Below are 20,211 nucleotides of genomic sequence, written 5' to 3'. Positions count from 1 at the left end.
CTACAAGGCGTTTTTGCCAGAACATTTTTGAGTAGCGACACCAATGGGGCTAATGCGCGAGATATTAAAAGGAGGAGCCTTGGAGTTCCAATCATGAAGTTGTTGTCGATTTCTTTTTAATAAGATAATCGACGGTTTCAGGTTCGGAGGTTGCAGACTGCAGGTTAGGACAGATTGGATAAAGTGAAAAATGGAATGTATCCTTTGTGAAGAGGATGTGGAGTGTAATAGGTTGGATGAGGGTCAGCTTCTGGAGCCAGCAGTCATGATCTCTAAAATAGAAAAAACAAAGAGAATCAGAAATTAAATCTTTGCAAAATAATACAAGTATGGCAGACATGAAAATTGTTTTAGTTTATATCCATGCGAGGCATCTTAATAAGGGCATGGGCGGCTGTAAATGGAAGCGCTTTTGATAATGCATGGTCCGATGACTTCATTGATACGATGTGCAAGGATGGTAGGGGTGGGTGTTCGTCTCCTAACGGGATGACAGATGAATGGAGAGCTGAGGACATGGGATATGGCTAGTCTGGTTGTCCTGGAAAACTGGTACCCCTTGAAGACTGAGCATGTGAAGTGATAGTGAAGTTTAAATTTGTATTTATAACAGTCAAGTGGGAAGTTTGTTTCTTTGCCGTTTTCACATCCGACTGACTTGCTATATAATCTTATATGACGCTTGTAAATCAACACATGAGTCGCTGGCGTATTACAATTGGACTTCTGTGCTTGATGGCATAATGTTTTTCAATAGCTTGTTAATATATTTACTGGTTGGGTAATAATCTTTTCAGAAGTTAAATGTCAAATGGAATATTTTTTTTTTTTTTTTTTTTTTTTTTTTTTTTTTTTTTTTTTTTTTTTTTTTTTTTTTTTTTTTTTTTTTTTTTTTTTTTTTTTTTTTTTTAACTAAATTTACAAGCGTGTCTGGCCTATTCATTCATAAGGTCTTTGCAACAGAGTCAAGAGAGAGGGCGGGACCATCTCCAGTCTTTTAGCTCATTGGATGGAGACGCTTATCTTTACAGCTATTGGCTTAAGGAGTTTCAGTCAGGCCATGCAAAAGGTGCAAAAAGCCTGGCGGCCATTTTGTTGATCAAATTCAACATTGTTTGTGGTTGGAGCTGCTGCTCTGCTGAACACATTCCAGCAAACAATCTGTTAAACGATGGATAGCATGTGTACTGCTAGGAGAAGGTGAGGGTTCCGTTTTATTGCAATAGCTTTGGAGTTTGGCTTATATCTTGCTGGGAAATAAGGTTGAAGACACAGCAGATGCGTTGTGGAGGCTCTTTGAAGTGGAAGGTTTTGGTGTTGTTGTTTAAGCTGTTGATGAAATTGTTGGAGTTGTAGTTGTTTGAAATGGTAGCAATAGTAGTTGTTGTTGTTGTTGCTGTAGCTTGTATATTGTAGCTTGTAGATTAAAGCTTTTAGATTGTATATTGTAGATTGTAGCTTGAAGCTTTTGTAGCTTGTAGCACTTGTAGCTTTTGTAGTTGATGAGCAGAGCAGAGCGTTCTTCCAAATGAAGATCCTGAAGATTGTAGCTTGTTGCTGCTTTAGTTGTCCATGCTGGTTTAGAGTTGGTTCTTCAACGGAGCTAGCTACGGTGAAGCTGCTTCTTCCAAACGAAGATAAAGTGAACTGGAAACTTAGACTATTTATGGTGCCTTAGGGCTCATATGATTGGAAGATTAGTGATTAGCAAATGCGAGACTGGACGTGATAAATCATAAGCACGTGATCCTCTCGAAATTAGTTTATGAATAAACTTCACTTAATGGCATTTAATGTAATTTCATTTAATGTAATGACAAATTCATAATTAGCAAATATAGAATTTGTACCACAAATGTTGAGGTCAGGAAACATATTTTTGATGCTGTTATAAAAGTCATAATATCCTAGTGGTTAAGTGTGCCGACACATAGCACCATGGTGCTCACAGCAACCCAAGTTTGATTCCCGGCTCGAGGTCCTTTGCTGACCCTTCCTCTGGTCCCAATACATTCATATCTGTAACCTCCACTGAGGAATAAAATTATGATTGAAATTCATAACCAGTTATAATGACCTCATGGCAATCATGTTTATGACAAGTTATGTTATCTTGATAATGTCAAGTTGTCAGGACAAATACAAAGACAGGTTATGATGTATAGAGTGGGTCATTTATATGGATGCACCTTAATAAAATGGGAATGGTTGATGATATTAACGTCCTGTTTGTGGCACATTAGTATTTGTGAGGGAGCTTGTAAATAACTGATGAAAGAATAAAGTTGTTTAAAACCAAGCACAACATTGTTTTTCTTGTGAAATTCCCAATAAGTTTATTAAGGTGTATCCATATAAATGGCCCACCCTGTGTTTGTTTTTGTTGAGCTGTCATCATAACAACATTGGCTGATTCTGAAAACGTAGCCCAATATACAGGTACATTTCTGGAGATTGCGATTTGTGTAGCCAGAGCTCCTTATGGCTGCATTTTGTCTTTAAAATGAACACTATGGGGCAGTATGACACCGTTTCTTTTTGTGCTTACCAACTGACTGCTTACCTCCTTATGGACGATTTTCCTGCTGTTACCAGTTTGCCCAGTAGCTTACCATTTACGTCAGCGGTCTTGAGAAACAGAGTGGAGTTGACCACAATGACAGGGTTCGAGTCTAGAGAAGAACAGTTCCAGAAAGTGGGTAAGACAAAAACAGAAGCCAAAAAATAAAATAAACAAGTAAATAACAAGGTGAGAATGTGGTAAAAATCTGAAAACGTGGTAAAAATCAGACAAGGGCTTTTCTTTTTCTGGATTGCTTTTTAAAACTGTCAGTTGGATTTAGGGAAGCGGGTGGGCGGGGTAATCATGCATTTGAAAACACTATTGGTTGGGTTTAGGGAAGGAGGCGGGTTTGACTGTTGATCGCTCAGTCAGTCAAGAGCAGCCTCTGGTGGATTTACGCGAGACGAGCAAGTAAGAACGGCACTCGTGAGACAGTTTTGAGATGTGAAAAGGCGTACACAGTGGCCTCTGGTGATTTTGTGAAAACAAAAACTACAAAAAAAAAACCCAAAACAAAAAAAACCTTGGGCCATATTTGGCGATTTCCTGAAATGTATATAGAGGTACGTTTTCAGAATGAGCCTTGGTTGCATAACAAAGACATCTCAAACAATGTCACCTTTGCATTCAAAATTAAATAATTGAGCGAATGACACTTAATGACCGTTGCCATAAGCATGGATAAAATCTCATATTCATATTCATGACATCATGTCAGGGTTATAAAGGTTTCAGTTTTAGTGAAGTGTAACTGACATCTTATTTAGGTCACACTTTATTTTGATGGTCCGTTTGTTGAATTTAAGTTACATGCCAACTAAATCTCATTAGATTATAAGTAGACTGTTAGGTTGGGGTTAGGGTTATAGGGTTAGTGTAAGTTGAGATGTACTTACAAAGTTTCCTATAGTCAGTTAAAATGTCTGTTTAAGGAGCAATATCAATAGATATTAAGCAGACAGTCTACTAATACTCAAATGGACCATCAAAATAAAGTGTTACCCATGAAAAAGTTGTTTGAAAAAGAAGCACTTTTTCAAGTGATTAAGATGTTGGTTACACTTAAGAAGATAGCCATGCCACAGCAGATGTACTATTTGTTATGTATATTATGAGACATGTTATATTTCTTTATTGAGTACAATCCATATGTAATGTTTACTCCTATCGCTTGCTGAGTGTTAATTTTGCACCCTGGTAGGTTTCGCTTGAATGCTTAGTTAATGTTCAGATCGCTTGTCTCCTGTTGGACTTGGGCTTTATGGCTGCTGTGAGTGCCAGCGAGTGTTTCCAGACATCTCATTGGCTATTTGGCTGTCACCTTCAGCCGGACAGGAAGGTACTTGTGGACATGGGAAGGAAAAAGCAGCACCGTGTTGACAATAGCCTGGGGAGGGGGACAACCTTAAAACACTGAGTGCTCATGTATCCTGCTTCTCTCTCTCTCTCTCTCTCTCTCTCTCTCTCTCTCTCTTTCTCTGTCTCTCTCTCTCTTTCTCTGTCTCTCTCTCTCTCTCCTTCCTTCGCTCTGTTGCACAGTTTCTCACTCCCACCTCACATTTTGGTAACTAGAGATCTGTGTGGTTTGAGACAATTCCTTCTCTAACTCTCCTTCCATCTATGGATGTTATTATGGAGAGGCTAGATGTTTTGAGAGGAAAAACAGGTAGGGGATACTATTTTTGTTCTGTGTGTTCTGCGTAGAGCAATGACTGACTGCTTAATAGGGTAATTTCTTAAATATTAAAAACTCAGAGACCCGCCGTGACTGCTGGAAGTATACAGACGCTGTGTAGAGCGACACTGAGGTCAGACAGTAATGCAGGAGGACGTCTGTCAGAGGCTTTCTTTGAGATGGGAGATCATCTTCTCTCCTGAAGCGGGATTTGTGAGCTTACGCTGTCAGCGCTTGTGTTGTAAAGGTTGTATTCTGTCATATTTAATAAGGAGATGTATGCTGTTAGTGTGCACTGCTGACGACTTCGCAATATGTTTTAGTTGAGTAAGTTAATGGTATATAATGTATTAAGTGCTGCAGGGCTTTGTGTGCTATTGTATGTGTGTGTGTGCAGCAAGCAGTGTGTGTTTAGCTTGGTCATGGAATCATAACACACCTCTGTGAAAGTGATCCTGGGTCACAGGAACTCATAACAGTCTCACACACACATAAAACATGCTGAAGCTCAAGACAAGCTGCCCATTTGCCGTTTTCACTCTCGCTTGGGTTCATATTTCAGCACTGAATTCCAGCTTAGTCCCACAAATATGGAATAACAATGACACATTTATTGTAATTTACACACGCACACACACATTTTTGTGGTTTATGAGGACTTTTTGTTGGCAAAATATACATATTATACGGTTAAAAACATGCATCAAATCACTTCACCCTACCCCTTCCCCTAAACCCATCTCTCACAGGAAACCTGTGGCAAGTCTTGAATGTCAAAAGACTCTATGAAGTATTTCTTAAACAGTTTGAATTAAGATTACACATGACATGTCCTCATAAACCACTTTCTTTGCCCACTGCAGGTTATACCAATGTCATTATACTGATTTGTGTTCTCGTAAACAACCAAAACCAGTACACATGTGCATAAACACGCACACACACACACACACACACACACATTAAACCTCACAGACTGTTCCAGTTTGAATGCAAACCTTCTGAACACATATGTATTTTTTGACCAGCTCACACATAACACACACACACACTCATACGGTAGGCTTCCAGAGCTCACTGGCTTATTATGCATGTAAAATAAATGGGAGAGAAAATTAAGCCTCATAGAATTTTTATGCAAACGAGTTTCTAAATGAAGCCTTTGAGTCCAGGCGGCCTCACAGCCTGGCTGACGGTCTTAATGCCTGAGACTGCAGCGAGGGTTGAACCACTATCTCTCTCTATATGTGTGTGTGTGTGTATGTGTGTGTTCACACATGGGTTTTTGAGACTTCTGCCAAACCTCTGTCTTTATCAGTCATCTATTGATTCTGCCACTGACAGATAAGTTACAGCAAAAGCCAGCTGCCCACAAGCACAAACTCTCTCTCTCTACATACTTACTTTTCACACAAACACAATCTTCTTTTTTATTTGTGACTTTTCACACTGCTTCTTTGCACATACCCTGTCTTACACTTCTGTGCAGACAACACATCTGTGTCTCATTGCACCTTCTCTCTATCTTTAACCTATATGTTGTGCTAGAAGCCAAAGGAGATGAAGGACGTCAGAGTGATCCCGTTTAGAAATAATACCTGCATATCCAAAATAATAGTGTGATTTAAAGGTTCAAGACAACCTTTTTGAGATTTTAACAGATTTGTGAGTGTTGAGCATCAATTAAGACAGCGTTAGTACCTGTCACCTTTAAGTGTGGAGAAAACTGGATAATTTTGAGCGGCTATTTTCATGTTCCAGGTTTTGAATAATTTTTGGGGCTGGATCAAAATCAGTGATGTAGCACGAATCTGGTTTCTCATTATTATTCATAGCTGAGTTTTTTTTTATCCTATGAGAAGAGCCTGTTTCGTAATCATTCATGCTTTTTTTATCATACAGCACATGCTTTTCGAAGACAGACCTGCCAAGCTGTGAGACCGCATCCGTGCACGGCATGCATTATTTAGCTGTTTATGAAGGGCAATTTTTGTTGCGAGAGCTGTACAAGATTTGGAGAATGGCAGACTTTGTATTTTATCAGTTGAGTTCGTTACCATTCAGACACATCGCCTACTGTATATCCGTGCTGCTGTGTTCGCCTTTGTTTACAATCTCCAGATTACTGGCAGGGCTAAAGGTTGAAATAGATAGAGAAATAATAGGAAACCTTTGGCACATTTTGAATGTCAAAATAAATGTGAAGTATTTCTTAAACATTTTGAATTATGATTACACATGACATGTCTTCATAAACCACTTTCTTTAGCCACAGTAGGTTATACCAATGTCATTATACTAATTTGTTTCCTTGTAAACAACCAAAACCAGTACACATGTACATACACTCTCACTCACACACACACACACACACACACACACACACACACACACACACACACACACACACACACACACACACACACACACACACACACACACACACACACACACACACACTCATTAAACCTCACAGACTGTTCCAGTTCGAATGCAAACCTGCTGAACATATATGTATTCATTCAATGTGTGAGCTGAATGTCATCTTTGTCCAAACTGTGTCTTTATCATTAACCTTTATTATTTATTTATTTATTAATAACCAAACTGTAGGCTTGAAGCTTATACTGCGATTCTGAACCAAAAATCGAAAACAGAACACAATTGAAGGATGGCATGTTTAAATGAATTATTTATCTGAATCATTGTAATTAATCTGACTCCATTAAAGTTGCCATCATCATTGATAAAAGAAAGAATCTCAACGCCTTAAGGCAGGCAAAGTTATTTTGTTAAGTTAGTTTATTATGTTACATGTTTAAATATACAGACAGTAGAATGAAACAAACTAACATAGAGAAACATAACTGAAACATATGCACTGCTGAGCAACAAAGACAGTATAACTACATTTGTTAGCATATGAGGCTACGCACAGGAAGATGCAAAGTAAGAGCTATTCTTATTTATGAATTAATTATTCATCAGTGTGAGTTAAAACAAACAGCAATGTATAATGATAAAATGTTATGAATAATCTGCATGGCGCATTATTATCATAGAAAACCCCTAGTACAACCACAACATTTAACAAACAGCACAAGCTTTCTCCACATCTGAGTATCTCCAAAGCAGGTCAGATCCACATAATCCACCCGTACGTGTTCCTTCCTGAGCAGGAAGGAGTCCCTGCTTTCTTTGCCCTTTAGTGAGAGTTCATTCATTTACTCCACAGTAGTTTAGTGTAAGGCCAGAACTTGCCCGCTTTGTGTCAGATAAACTTTAGATGCAGAAGTCCTGAAGTCAGCGCATTAGAGCCGCGTCCTCCAGACTCTGTCCCGCTTTGACCTCTGTGTTTTGCCCATGCGAGTCTGTCTTCCCTTGAGGAACGAGCCGACAGCTCATTCCCTCCACTTCTCCCGTTACTCCATTCATCAACACCTTCAAAGATCTCTTTTCATCACAGAGTCTGTGTGTGCTGAGACAGGAAGTGGATGAAGTGCGGCTTCCTGTCAGGACTGTTGCTGGGACAATAGAGCCTGGAAGTTATTTAAAGGTCATTAGTCACTGTGCTTCTTTATTGCGTGTGTGCATAAACTGTGTGTCTAAGCATTTGCAGGGATTATTATGCAGCTCGCTGGAATGCTTTACTTTAATTGGTCAGTTGTGGCATTCTGAGGTTGAAGACTTCTGTATAATAACTGATAAACTGACCGTTAATTAACTGTTGTCCCAGGCAACCGGTTTCCTACACAGCGGTGCTAGTTTCACATCTCTCCTGTAACTCTGGGGGCTCTTTTTGTTTTTGCATAATTCAATTATTTTAAATACAAAGTAATATTTCGTTCCATTTATTCATTTGTTTGTTTAGTAAGGAGCTGCTGTGTAATAAGTGGGGAGGGTGTATGGTCAGATAATTTTTATTAGCTCTTGTTTATTTCATTTCTGTCTTGATGTGGACTACACTGTAATTTTATTAACATGTTTGCACCAGTGAAATAGGGTAAAATAGAGTGGACCTTAGTGCACCGAAAAAGTGAAACTACTTTCTTTCATTTAAAGTAGATTTTTATATTGGGTAAAGTGAAATATTGTGGTTTCTGATTATAATTCATATTATTCAATTTGCCATAATGCAAAAAAAGCAAGCCCCCTAGATAAACTTCTGAAAATGTAGCCCTATATACATTTCAGGAGATCACAAATTATGTAGCCAGAAGTACATATGGCTGCATTTTGTCTTTAAAATGAACGCTTCAGTGCAGTATGACACAATTCCTTTTAGCGCTTACCAGCTTACAGCTTACTTCTGTATGGACGGTTTTCCCGCAGTTTGTCCAGTTAGCTCACCATGTACGTCAGCAGACTTGAGATGCAGAGCAGAGTTGAAAATAATAATGGGTTCGAGACTGGCATAGATTGGTTCCAGAAAGTGGGAAAGACAAAAACAGAAGCCAAAAAATAAAAATTAACAAGTAAATAGCAGGGTGACAATGTGGTAAAATCTGAAAAAAATCAGACGAGGGCTTTTCTTTTTCTGGATTGCTTTTAAAAACTGTCGCTTGGTTTAGGGAAGTGGCTGGGCGGGTCGGTGCATTTAAAAACACTATTGGTTAGGTTTGTGGTAGGAGGAGGGTGGGAAGATCGGTCAATTGGTCAGTCAGTCAGTTGAAAGCGACCTCTGGTTGATTTACGCGAGAACAGCAGGCGCGAGTGGCAGAGTAAGTTGAGTTCTCAAAAAGTGTACAGAGCGGATTCTGGTGAATTCGCGAAAACAAAAACTGCAAAAAACGTAGCTTCTGGGACATATTTGTTGCTCTCCAGAAATATGTATAAGGGTACATTTTCAGAATATGTTGAATATTTTTTTACCTTACACCAGCAGTTTTCATGTAGTTTACTGAAAATAAAATAACTTGCAATATCATTAACATTATATTCATTTTTATAGATGATAAATACAGTTTAACGTTTAAACTAAAAAACAACTTTACTTGGATTTTTATTTTAGGCCAAACCAAAGTAATATTTTTAAATTAATTCATAGTCTATTTTTCCTTGTGCAGAATAAATATTTTTATTAATATTAAAATACATTTTTTTATTTTTAAACCAAGTTAAAACTGTAATTTGAGGACCGTTTATAAATTTAGCTGTAAAAATTACAGTGATTTTTGGGTTGGTCCAAAGCAAGATCATATTTTGATCTAAGGTTAAAAAATAAGCACTAAAGTTAGAAAATATGTTTAGTGTGTCTTTATTTAACAGTATTGTTACTTTGTGTGAATGTATATTTTCTTCTTGACCACAACAAATATTTCTGATTTAGATTTAATTGAATTTTACAGTTTGAACCAAAGTTAAATTGTTCTTTGAGAAAAACAAAAACAAAATTAGCTGTACGTGATCAATCAGTACACAAGATAATTAATGGCAAAGCAGCTAAAATGTCATTATTGTTTTTGACAAAAAGAGAAAACGGTAAAAAATATGAGCCAAAATATATGCAAAATTGTGATTTGTGATTTCAAAAGCAGCTAATTTTCATTATCTCTACTAAGCGGATAAATAAATATTGCTGAACTAATTGGCAGAAGTTTAGCATATCTCATCCACTAAAATTAAGCTTATGTATATTTTATGCAGGTGCCACGGTGACTCAGTGGTTAGCATTGTTTTTTCACAGCAAGAGGGTCATTGGTTCGAGTCCCTGCTGGATCAGTAGGCATTTCTGTGTGGAGTTTGCATGTTCGATTTCCCCCACAGTCAAAAGACATCCGCTATAGATGAATTGAATAAGCAAAATTGGGCATAGTGTATGAGTGTGTGTATGAGTGTGTGTGTGCTTGTGTGTGTGTGTGTGTGTGTGTGTGTGTGTGTGTGTGTGTGTGCGTGCGTGTGTGTGTGCGTCTGTGTGTGCGTTCGTGTGTGAATGAGTTTGTATATGTGCTTTCCGGTAGTCTGGAAAGGTTTCCACTGCATTAAACATATGCTGGAATAGTTGGCGGTTCATTCCGCTGTGGCGACCTCTGAAATAGAGACTAAGCCAAAGGAAAATGAATGAATGAATGAATATTTTATACACATGCCAATAAAATCTGGTTGAAATGATCACTTAAGAGTTGCCATGGCTGAAAAATAGGAACAAATAGATTGAAGTGGTTTACCTCATCTGATCGAAACATTTAATGTGCTACAAAACCATTCCAATAGAAGATATGCCAGACAGATGTGTTTAGTCTTGATCTTGATATGTAGAAAGCTTTTACTGTTAAAATGGAGCTGCACAATCTGTTTCTGTTTTTTATTTTGCGTCTTGGGCTTGTTGGTCCCTGCAGATATCACGTTTAGAAAACCATTTACAAAAGTCTGTAGTTTGCCTGCAGGTACAGGACGTCAACATGACGTCATATTGAGGTTGTATCCCAACGTCGTGGGGACATTTGATTTTGTTTGGAAATGAAAATCGGGTTGACATCATAACCCAACGTCAGGCAAACGTCAATGTCCAATTTTTAACCTAAAATCAACCAACTATCAATGTCTAATCATGTTACACCAAGACATTCTGTGGACGTTACCACTATGACATCTATCAGACGTTGGATTTTGGTCACTTTTCAACACAACCTAAAATCAACCAAGTATCAACGTCATTTGACGTCGTTATTAGACATCAAAATAGCGTTGTCCTTAGATGCTAGACACTAGCAATGGCTAGACAATGAATTTTGATCACCTGATGACATGACCTAAATCTAATCAGTTATTAATGTCTTATGATGTTGTGTGCCTGCTGGGTTTAACCATACACCAGCTTTTCACTGAGGCAGAAGCCTCAACGAGATGTCTGTGGACCTTATCTACACCTTAAAGGTGCATAATGGTATAATACTTTGGGTTACTTTCAAGGTAAATGGGGTAAATAAGGCTGCTAATTATGTGAGAAGCTGTTGTATCCCTGCAGCTACAGATTTGTACATATTCTGTGAGAGTGTACACACACACACACACACACACACACACACACACACACACACACACACACACACACACACACACACACACACACACACACACACACACACACACACACAAGCATATATACTGATTGCTCTAAATAATTTTTTAAACAGGTATATAGCACATGGTTTTTGAACAATTGTGGTCTGCCAGATCCCACTGTAATTGAGAATATGCTTAAATGTGGTGCCTGTGAAAACTCAAAGAAGCCTGGGATCCATTGCCCAGTTTGAAGTCACGTTGAATGGATAAATCAGGACACGGAGCCAAAATAAACCAAGTCAACCAATGACATCATAATAATGTTTTCCTGTGGGATTGTTCTAGATTTTTTCAACACAGCAAGCGACAGAAAATAGAGCTCACTCCAGCCAATCAAAACAATTAAAACGTCGATTAGACTTCTAGTCTACGTCTACCTCTCTAATAGAGCCGGCATGAACTTAAACATCATGCAATGTAAACTATTTGCTTTTTAAAAAACACTTAAGCACATTGCTCACGGGTTGCTCTAGAGTGATTTCTGGTTATCTTCTCTGTAGTGTTTTTCCCATCAGGTCTGCTGGTAGCCAGTGTGATTCATTCCCTCTTTGAACATCATTTAAAGCTCTACCAAATGAGAGTTATATTGGTTTTAATTGCTATAAGCAGCATATTAAGTGTTGGCTCTGACTCGAGAGTATGACTGTACAGCATTAATCCTCATCAGCCACCACCAAAGACGTAGAAAATTGGACAGAAGTTCACTATACTTGAAGCACGAGCTCAGTGTGTTTTCGAGGAAAAAAATATCTCTTACCCTTTCTTTAGATTGAGTCATTTTTAGCCCACTCACGCTTGGACACTGACTCTCTGCCTGGATGGTGGATTTTCTGTGAAGACTTTAAGGCATTGTGTCAGCTTGCATGTGTATATATGCTTCATCCTGCTATCTGCTTTCTTAGAGGATTTCCCATTTCTGTAACAGAGCCTGTCAGAGCTTGTACTGTTCGTTCTTTTTACTAGTGACACAGGTTTTTTGCCTTAAAGTGAATTTGTCATCTCCGTTTAGCATGTGTTTCCCCTGAGAAGAGGACCTGTGAGAGACACATTATCCCACTTTCGGTGAATGTGTGATCTGCGGTGTCATTAGACTATTTACAAGGTAAAGACATTTAGCACCAAGCGCTGCATTTAAATCATATGGGACAGCTGATGTACCTGTCATACTTTTGGTATCTACTGAAGCACTGTCAGTTGTATTTGATTTATATTAAATGTAAGGCGGCAGTTTCAGAGAGTTGAACAGTTGCTAAAGCTAAAGATCCTGCCCGGCTTGGATTATCACTGTCCACTGCACATATCCACTCAAGTTTTTTATCCTCACAGATTTTTCTGTTGTTTTCATGAGAGTGACATTTTAGAATGTAAGGCATCCTTTTGTAATATTTAGAATTTTTTGGTTCTACACCTTTCACAGATGACAAATGCATATAAATACTACAGGTGGGCATAGATTATTTTTTAAATCTAGGTTAATCTTGGATTTAATCTAGATTAAAATGGCTCAGTTAAATTCGCCGAAGTCATACAGAATATGTGTGCTACCCAAATAATAAGACTCTAGAACGGGTTTCTCAAGCCAGGTGGCGCATTAGACCAGGGGCTTATCTCCCATTTCTCAAACTGCTTGAGAAACTGTTCTACTATAATAATTGGTGATGAAAATAAATGATGTTCAATAAGATGTACTTGTGTTTACTAACTGTTTATTCATGAACTGTAGGGCTACATAAACTCCAAACAGCCATTTTTGATTACCTTAATCCGACTAAAGTCATGACTGAAATAAAAAGAAATGGAATTAAGACATGGAGTATGCATATATTAGTGGTAAACACAGTGGCGTAGCGCAAAATGCGGAGGCCCCCCTGCAGGGATCGCTGACGGGGCCCCCTGATGAAGGGGGGGGGGATACGTCATACGTCAATTTGCATATCACTGACGTCATAACGTTCTACCGTTTCTGTTTAACAGCCTATGGTTAATAAAGGGGTATTTATAATTGCACTACACTTTATATAAGCATGTTTATTTAACTACATTTATTGCTGTTTGAATACAGTATATCATTATAGATGTGTAACGTTAGTGAATGTGCAGTAATCTCTCATATGAAATAAACTCAGACAAGTTCAGAAACTGTCACTAAAATATCTGTGATTTTATACAAAAAAAGAATAAACGGTCCAAATAAATTGTTAAAATAAAGGAGAAGTAGATCCGTTTGACTGTACAAGGGAAATACCTTCACACTGCCTGTGCTAAATCATTTGTCGTCGGTACGCAGAGGGGTGATCTGCTCTCGGGCTGCAGGTGGGAGAGGCTGCTGTTGAGGACTGACTGGGCCGCCTGTCAGTGCTGTGAGGCGGGGGAGGGGTCGGCAGCATCACACGCAGCACGTTGAGAAGAGTAGGGACGGTACAGTATGGAAAAATGACAGTCTAAAAAAATCTCCAATAACACATAAAAAAGTCGCGGGGGGGGTCTGAAAAGTCGCTAAATCTAGTGACAAAGTCGCTAAGTTGGCAACATTGGCGGCAAGCAATCAGAATGAAGTAGTCCACCGCTTGAGAGGTGTTCAGAGAACACAGACGTGTGAACTTTGGTTCCGACCACAGTTGTTCCCAACAGTTTATTGAAAATCGCGACGACGCGGGGCCCCCTAATCACGCGGGGCCCCCCCGCGGTGCGTGCCCTGCGGGCCCGTCCGCTACGCCACTGGGTAAACACCGCAGTTAAACTATTACCGTCATGTAGGACTTTTCTCCAGATTTTCCGACAAGATCCACACAAACCACCGTACGAACACACACACAATGCGAAATGCTGAAGTTTTTTTCTTTCCTTTTGCAGTGCGTTATTAAATTCCATAACACTCTCACCAGTCCTTACTCCTTATTTGTGTCTATTACCCTATTAGTGAAACTGCCGAACTGCAGTTAAAGTTAGGCATCCTGCTGATTTGATTCAGAAGGGCACTTTTCTGTCAGACGGCTCACCGGTCAGGTATACATCCGCGCGAAAATATCAGGGTGAAAGTCATCATAGTTTGCGTAGAAAAGACCCGGTGATATTTTTTAATCATGCGATTAATCAGCACATTAACGCCGATAATAGCCCACCACTAATAAATACATTCAGACCAATTAACTTAATGGGCTCTATTTCAACGATCAAGGCGCAAAGTCTAAAGCGCAGGGCGCAAAAGCAATAAAAGCGTGTCTGAATCCACTTTTGCTGAATGGAAAATAAGGTTTGTGTCATGGTGCATAGTCTAACAGGATTGTGCTTATTCTCTTAATGAGTTATGGGTGTGTTTTGAGCATAACGCGCATTAAACAAATCAGAGACTCATCTCCCATTCTCTTTAAAAGTCAGTAAGTTCAATTTTCTAAACAATGCGTACAAATAACAAAATATCATGGATTACCTGCAAAAGCCAGTTGCTCTTGTTAACCTTAACCCTTGCTCAAAATACTTCAAAATAGTTCATCTCTCAAAATTTAAATCTGTGTCAATAGGTGTCAGAAGTCATTGTGTACTCTGGAGAGCTGTTCTGATGTAAACCTATGGCTACAGGTTTGATGACAACTACATTATCATGTTTGGTTATACTTTAGTGTATTTGGATGTTTGATTTCAAAAGACTGGACAATACTCACATTTATGCTTTTTGTTGACATACCATGTAATTGTGTTACAGAAAGCACAAGATAGCACTGCATAGCACAAAGAAAAAAAGAATAGATTTAGAAAAAAATCTAATTGAAATGTGTAGAAATATGCAGAATGACAATTTATTAAGACTAACTTGTTTAATTAGTTTGCATGTAAAGAATTATGCCATAAACCAAATATTGTGGGGGGTGAGACTGCATTATGATCAACATGACATAAGTAGTAGATAATGTAGGAAACATCAGAGAATTGGGCATAATCATTTGCCTGGATGTACCAAACATTTGCAACTTGTTCAAAGAAATGAGAAACTGTTGAGAAACTTTTTTTTTTTTTTTTTGATGTGCACAAGTAACACCATGATCTGAAGATCATGAACAGGAAGTTTTAAGAATTTCAAATCTGATCTGAGAAATAGACCAAAGTGACAAGTGACTGAGTAAAACTGTAAACCTGATAACTTGTAACGGAGTCTCACTATATGGTAATTGTAATTTTACCCTACATTTCAGTTCTTTTTACACTTCTGCATGGTGGCTCGTATCCAAGCTGAGCAATCTAAATGAAAAATAATGCGATAAGTAAAAAAATGTATGTTCCCTTTTTCTAGTACAGAAAGGACAGTTTAAAGTGTCAGTTTGAATCGTAGACTGTAAAAGATATGGACATAGTATCCGTGTATGACGTCATCCATATGTTTCTGAAAAGCGCAAATGAAGCTACAAGTGGGCGTGGCCAATCATCGCCATTTTATTCGTGCATCCAAAAAAGGGCAAAGAGGTGAAGCGTGAACAGAGCTACAGACGCCTGATATCATTTTGCTTAGACAGGCTTTTCTTTAGGAGAAACGCTTAATACTTCATTCCCTGTGACTCGTTTGTGTTCTGACCACATGTGCTTGGTTGTATACTATATCAATAAAGTGTTTACACTTTTAAAAACACTGCTGTAACACGTTGAGCCACTAAACATTGTTCTCATGACATGTTTCTACTGGATGAAAATGCGAATTACTTCCAAATACTTCAAATATAGTCTGTGTTAGTAAATGCAAGGCTATAACTGTATGACAATGTTTCAGATAACTACAGCTAATCAGTCTGTCAGATTCTGGAGTGCTTTACAGGTCTAAAGAAAATTATGAATGATAAATGATCTTAAATAAAACAGATGTATTTATAAGTGTATAATTTCTCTCACCTGGGAAATGGAGGCCACTTGAATGGTTTGTGAGCACAATTAAGGGCACACAGCATGCCATATCATCTGATAATTGTAGGAAATAATTCCAAAAAGCAATTGACTGTGTAAAGCCACATAAAACAAGACATTATGATTATGCCGAGTTCAGTGGCTAATCAGCAGGTGTCAGCTGAGGTGAAGTGACGGCGATCAGCAAGACCTAGCTGTCACTCAAGTGGCCACGCCCTTAATTATGTAGACTTGATATAACTGAATATAATTGAAATGGATGAGTTGTAAATAAATTCACCCCACTCACAGTTGTCACGAAGGGTAATATTAGCTATATACACCAAAATCATTCTTTGTACCAGGCTATAAACATGTTTTTTCTGCTGTAAGGTTGGCCATTATAACAATGGGCTCAATAAAAATGTGCTCTATTATGGAGCCAGGCCTAGTGGAATTTCAATAACTTGCAGTTTCAGTTACTTCCATATTAGCTTCAGGAGGGAGAGTGTGATGTTGCCACTTGGTGTGAATAAAGGCCAGACCTGCTAAAAAAGAATCACTGCAAATTATTTAGTCAAAAAACGTATCCAGTTAAAAATTGTGCATCCTTTTGTCAAAGTGTTTTGAAATGCCGTCTAATCTACACTCTTATTAATAATGTAACCACACTTGGGACTCATCTGTGAGGTAGTTTTTACTTAGCGTTCGCTAAAATCCTTGTGAGGAACAGGATGAGTTTATGGATAAGGCTGTAGGGGATGTGAAAGCAAGAGTAGTGTAGAGAACGAGAGGAGGATCAGGGGAAGGCCAGCGGTCACATTTCCTATCCTCCACACACTTCCTCTTTGGAAAGTGTGCGCAGTTGAGCGTGTTTGTTTCTCAGACACACTGACACATAGACACACTTTCGCTAATAGTCCGTCTTTCAGCACTTGTCGTTCACACATGCTTACTGGCACCAGAGGAAACAGACGGGGAGGGTGAAGCAGTGCAGAGCGGCCCGTGAGGAAGCGTCAGTCAGTCACTACAGTCAGCACTGCTGGGACCAACACTGCAGCATATGCAAACACATTACAGCCTCTCCAACACTCTCTGCCATGTTTCAGGCATTGAGGAGGTGTCATGGAATCTGTGCGAGCTAAACTCTTGTGGTTCATTCTCCACTGAGAAAGGGGAGACTGTGGTTAGGAGAGAAATGATGCCTGTGTTGCATCCATAGAAGTTGTAAATGTTGTACAGATCTGCAGTCATCTGAAGATAATGGGAGCTGGATATTTACATGTAGTAAGTAGCAAGGGAATGGTGAGAGGCTATTTCTCAATTCCAAGAGTGCAGAGAATGGACTTGCGTTCTCGTGGAGAGCGGTCTTGCCAGGTTACCTCGGAAGAACGAACTCAGGAGACCGCAAGAACAGAGAACACGTCCTGTGAGAAATAAGATGCTGCATTTTTCCTGATGGTCACGTGACCTTCACGCATTTTTAATGGAAAATGATTTAAACATTACAGCATTCATACAACGATTTATTGTTTTTCCCCTTTTCAACATATTGTACACTTACAGGGCACTTTATTAGGTACACCTGTCCCTTTGCTTGTTAATGCAAATTTCTAATCAGCCAATCACATGGCAGCAACTCAGCATTTAGGCATGTAGACATGGTCAAGACGATCTGCTGCACTTCAAACCGAGCATTAAAAGGGGAAGAAATGAGAATTAAGGGACTTTGAACATGGCATGGTTGTTGGTGCAGTATCGGCTGGTCTGACTATTTCAGAAACTGCTGATCTACTGGCATTTTCATGCACAGCCATCTCTAGGGTTTACAGAGAAAGGTCCAAAAAAGAGAAAATATCCAGTGAGCGACAGTTCTGTAGGCGCAAATGCCTTGTTGATGCCAGAGGTCAAATGAGAATGGCCAGACTAGTTCAAGCTGATAGTAAGGCAACAGTAACTCAAATTCACATCATGAATGTGCAGCCAACAAATCTGCAGCAACTGCGTGATGCTATCATGTCAATATGGACCAAAATCTCTGAGGAATATATCGAGTATCTTGTTAAATTTATGCCATGAAGGATTAAGGCAGCTCTGAAGGCAAAGGCAGGTCCAACCCAGTACTTGTAAAGTGTACCTAATGAAATGACCAGTCAGTGTATATAATATGCACAAAAAACGTAAAAATATACGTTTCGCATTACAAAACATATTTTAATATAAATTTCAGCAAATAACCCTTAATGTGTTTATGGCTTTATTGAGATTTCCAAGTTCACTTTCACCGTCTCATTTAGAGAAACTCCTGAGATAAATAAGTTATATGTATGAACTTTAATAAAAAACAGGTATAGAATGCTGCGCCTACCACCTCCCTTATTCAGCCGCACTGACTTCTGGGACTTTTTGAGCGAGTTTTGCGCTCAAGTCTGCATCCAATCATCCTGAATATCAACATCCGAGAACTTTCACGTGTCTTCCCTTTTTGTGGTCTTTTTGCAACTGAACTTTGATGGTTGATGTTTGTTACACGAGAACGCTGAAGAACACATGTTGAGAAATTTCCTAAATGTTGACAGAATGTCCTTTAAAGGGATAGTTTTTTTTCAATTTACTCACCCTTATGTAGTTTCAAACAAAGTTTCTAAAGAAGATACTTTAAAGACTGTTACAAACCACTAACCACTTCTAAGTGGATTAAACCTAAAACAATTAAGTTGTTCCAAAAAGCTTTTAAGAACTGTGTTGTTTCAGCTTAATTTAAATAAGTAGTTTAAACAAGTGTTAAAGTCATTTTTGAGCATTCTTCAAAATATCTTCTTTACCGTTTAACAGAGGGTGGTTTGGAGCAAGTAAAAGGCAAATAAATGGCGACGGAATTTTCATTTTTGGGTGAACTTTCCCTTTAAATAACAGTTGACAAAAATATATAAGCCATCTTTAGCTCATCCACTCTATTGCTATGGCTTTAATGTTGTTTTTTTCCAATTGGTTTGTTGGTCTGTGAATGTTTTCACATACTGTGAAAGCTGTATGGGAAACATAAATGTGAGTAAAATGTGTTGTTGTGTCTTGATTACTTGATTACTAGATAACATGGAATGTTATCAGAACCTTCCATATATTTGCATGAAAGCTGTTCAAATTGTAGTACATAACGTTATTAAAATAATGGTTCAGTAGCAGTTTTGTAATTTTTGATATTAGAACATTAATACAATGTGGATAGAATGTTCTAATAACATAAGTAACATTTAATACAACATGAAACGTTATGACACTGAAACGACACTGAAACATTATGAAAACATTTTGAATAACCTTATTATAATCAAAAGATGACATTATTGCAGTACATTGTCTATTCTATAACATTAAAATATTAACATTAAGTAACTTAATAGCCATGTTAAGGATACTTTTTTAAAACCTAAATATTTAGATGGGATAACATTGTATTTGATGCAAAACTAAATAAATCCAATGAAAATATTTCCCCTTCTCTCTCTCATATGGATAGCACACATTTATTTGTACTGTATACTATATTGATGATCTTGATATCAACATTAGAGTTTTGTGGTTTTTAGTTTGTAGGTTTTCCGTCATTTACAAGTGTAAAGAAAAATTGACAATGTTCATTTCACAGTTAAATCAGCAGATATGAACATTTCAAATATACAATATAGCCTTTGGGGCTGTACAAACACAATGCATTTTTGCACTTCATAGTTTTTTATACACTATAGAGTAACATATTAGACCAGGGGTGTCTAAACTCAGTCCTGAAGGGCCGGTTTCCTGCACAGTTTAGCTCCAACTTGCTTTAACTCACCTGCCAGGAAGTTCCAAGTATACCTAGAAAGAGCTTGATTAGCAGGTTCAGGGGTGTTTGATTTGGGTTGGAGCTAAATCCTCCATGACTCCAGCCCTCCAGGGCCCAGTTTGGACACCCCTGTATTCAACTTTTTTATTGCATTTTTGCATCATCTAATGCATGAAGTGGTCTATAATCCTGGCAATAATGTTAAAAGACATT

General features: G+C 38.3%; 1 protein-coding gene across 11 annotated transcripts in view; it reads left to right on the top strand.

Moving 5' to 3' along the window:
- Nucleotides 1-20,211, top strand: part of nhsl2 (NHS-like 2) — a 155,426-nt gene that overhangs the window by 94,642 nt on the left and 40,573 nt on the right. For 2 of the 11 annotated variants that reach the window (XM_073907325.1, XM_009303451.5), the window contains exon 1: nt 4,120-4,229. The exons of the other annotated variants lie outside the window; for them this stretch is intronic. In XM_073907325.1, the coding sequence (XP_073763426.1) occupies nt 4,184-4,229 (46 nt within the window). In that variant the 5' untranslated portion in view covers nt 4,120-4,183. Of the gene's footprint in view, nt 1-4,119; nt 4,230-20,211 lie in introns of those variants that run through there. 11 annotated transcript variants of the gene reach the window in all.

This window comes from Danio rerio, chromosome 7 (assembly GCF_049306965.1).
Source record: "Danio rerio strain Tuebingen ecotype United States chromosome 7, GRCz12tu, whole genome shotgun sequence".
NCBI classification, from domain to species: Eukaryota; Metazoa; Chordata; class Actinopteri; order Cypriniformes; family Danionidae; genus Danio; species Danio rerio.
The sequence above is the reverse complement of the archived record's forward strand: the minus strand, read 5'-3'. Positions and strand labels throughout refer to the sequence as shown.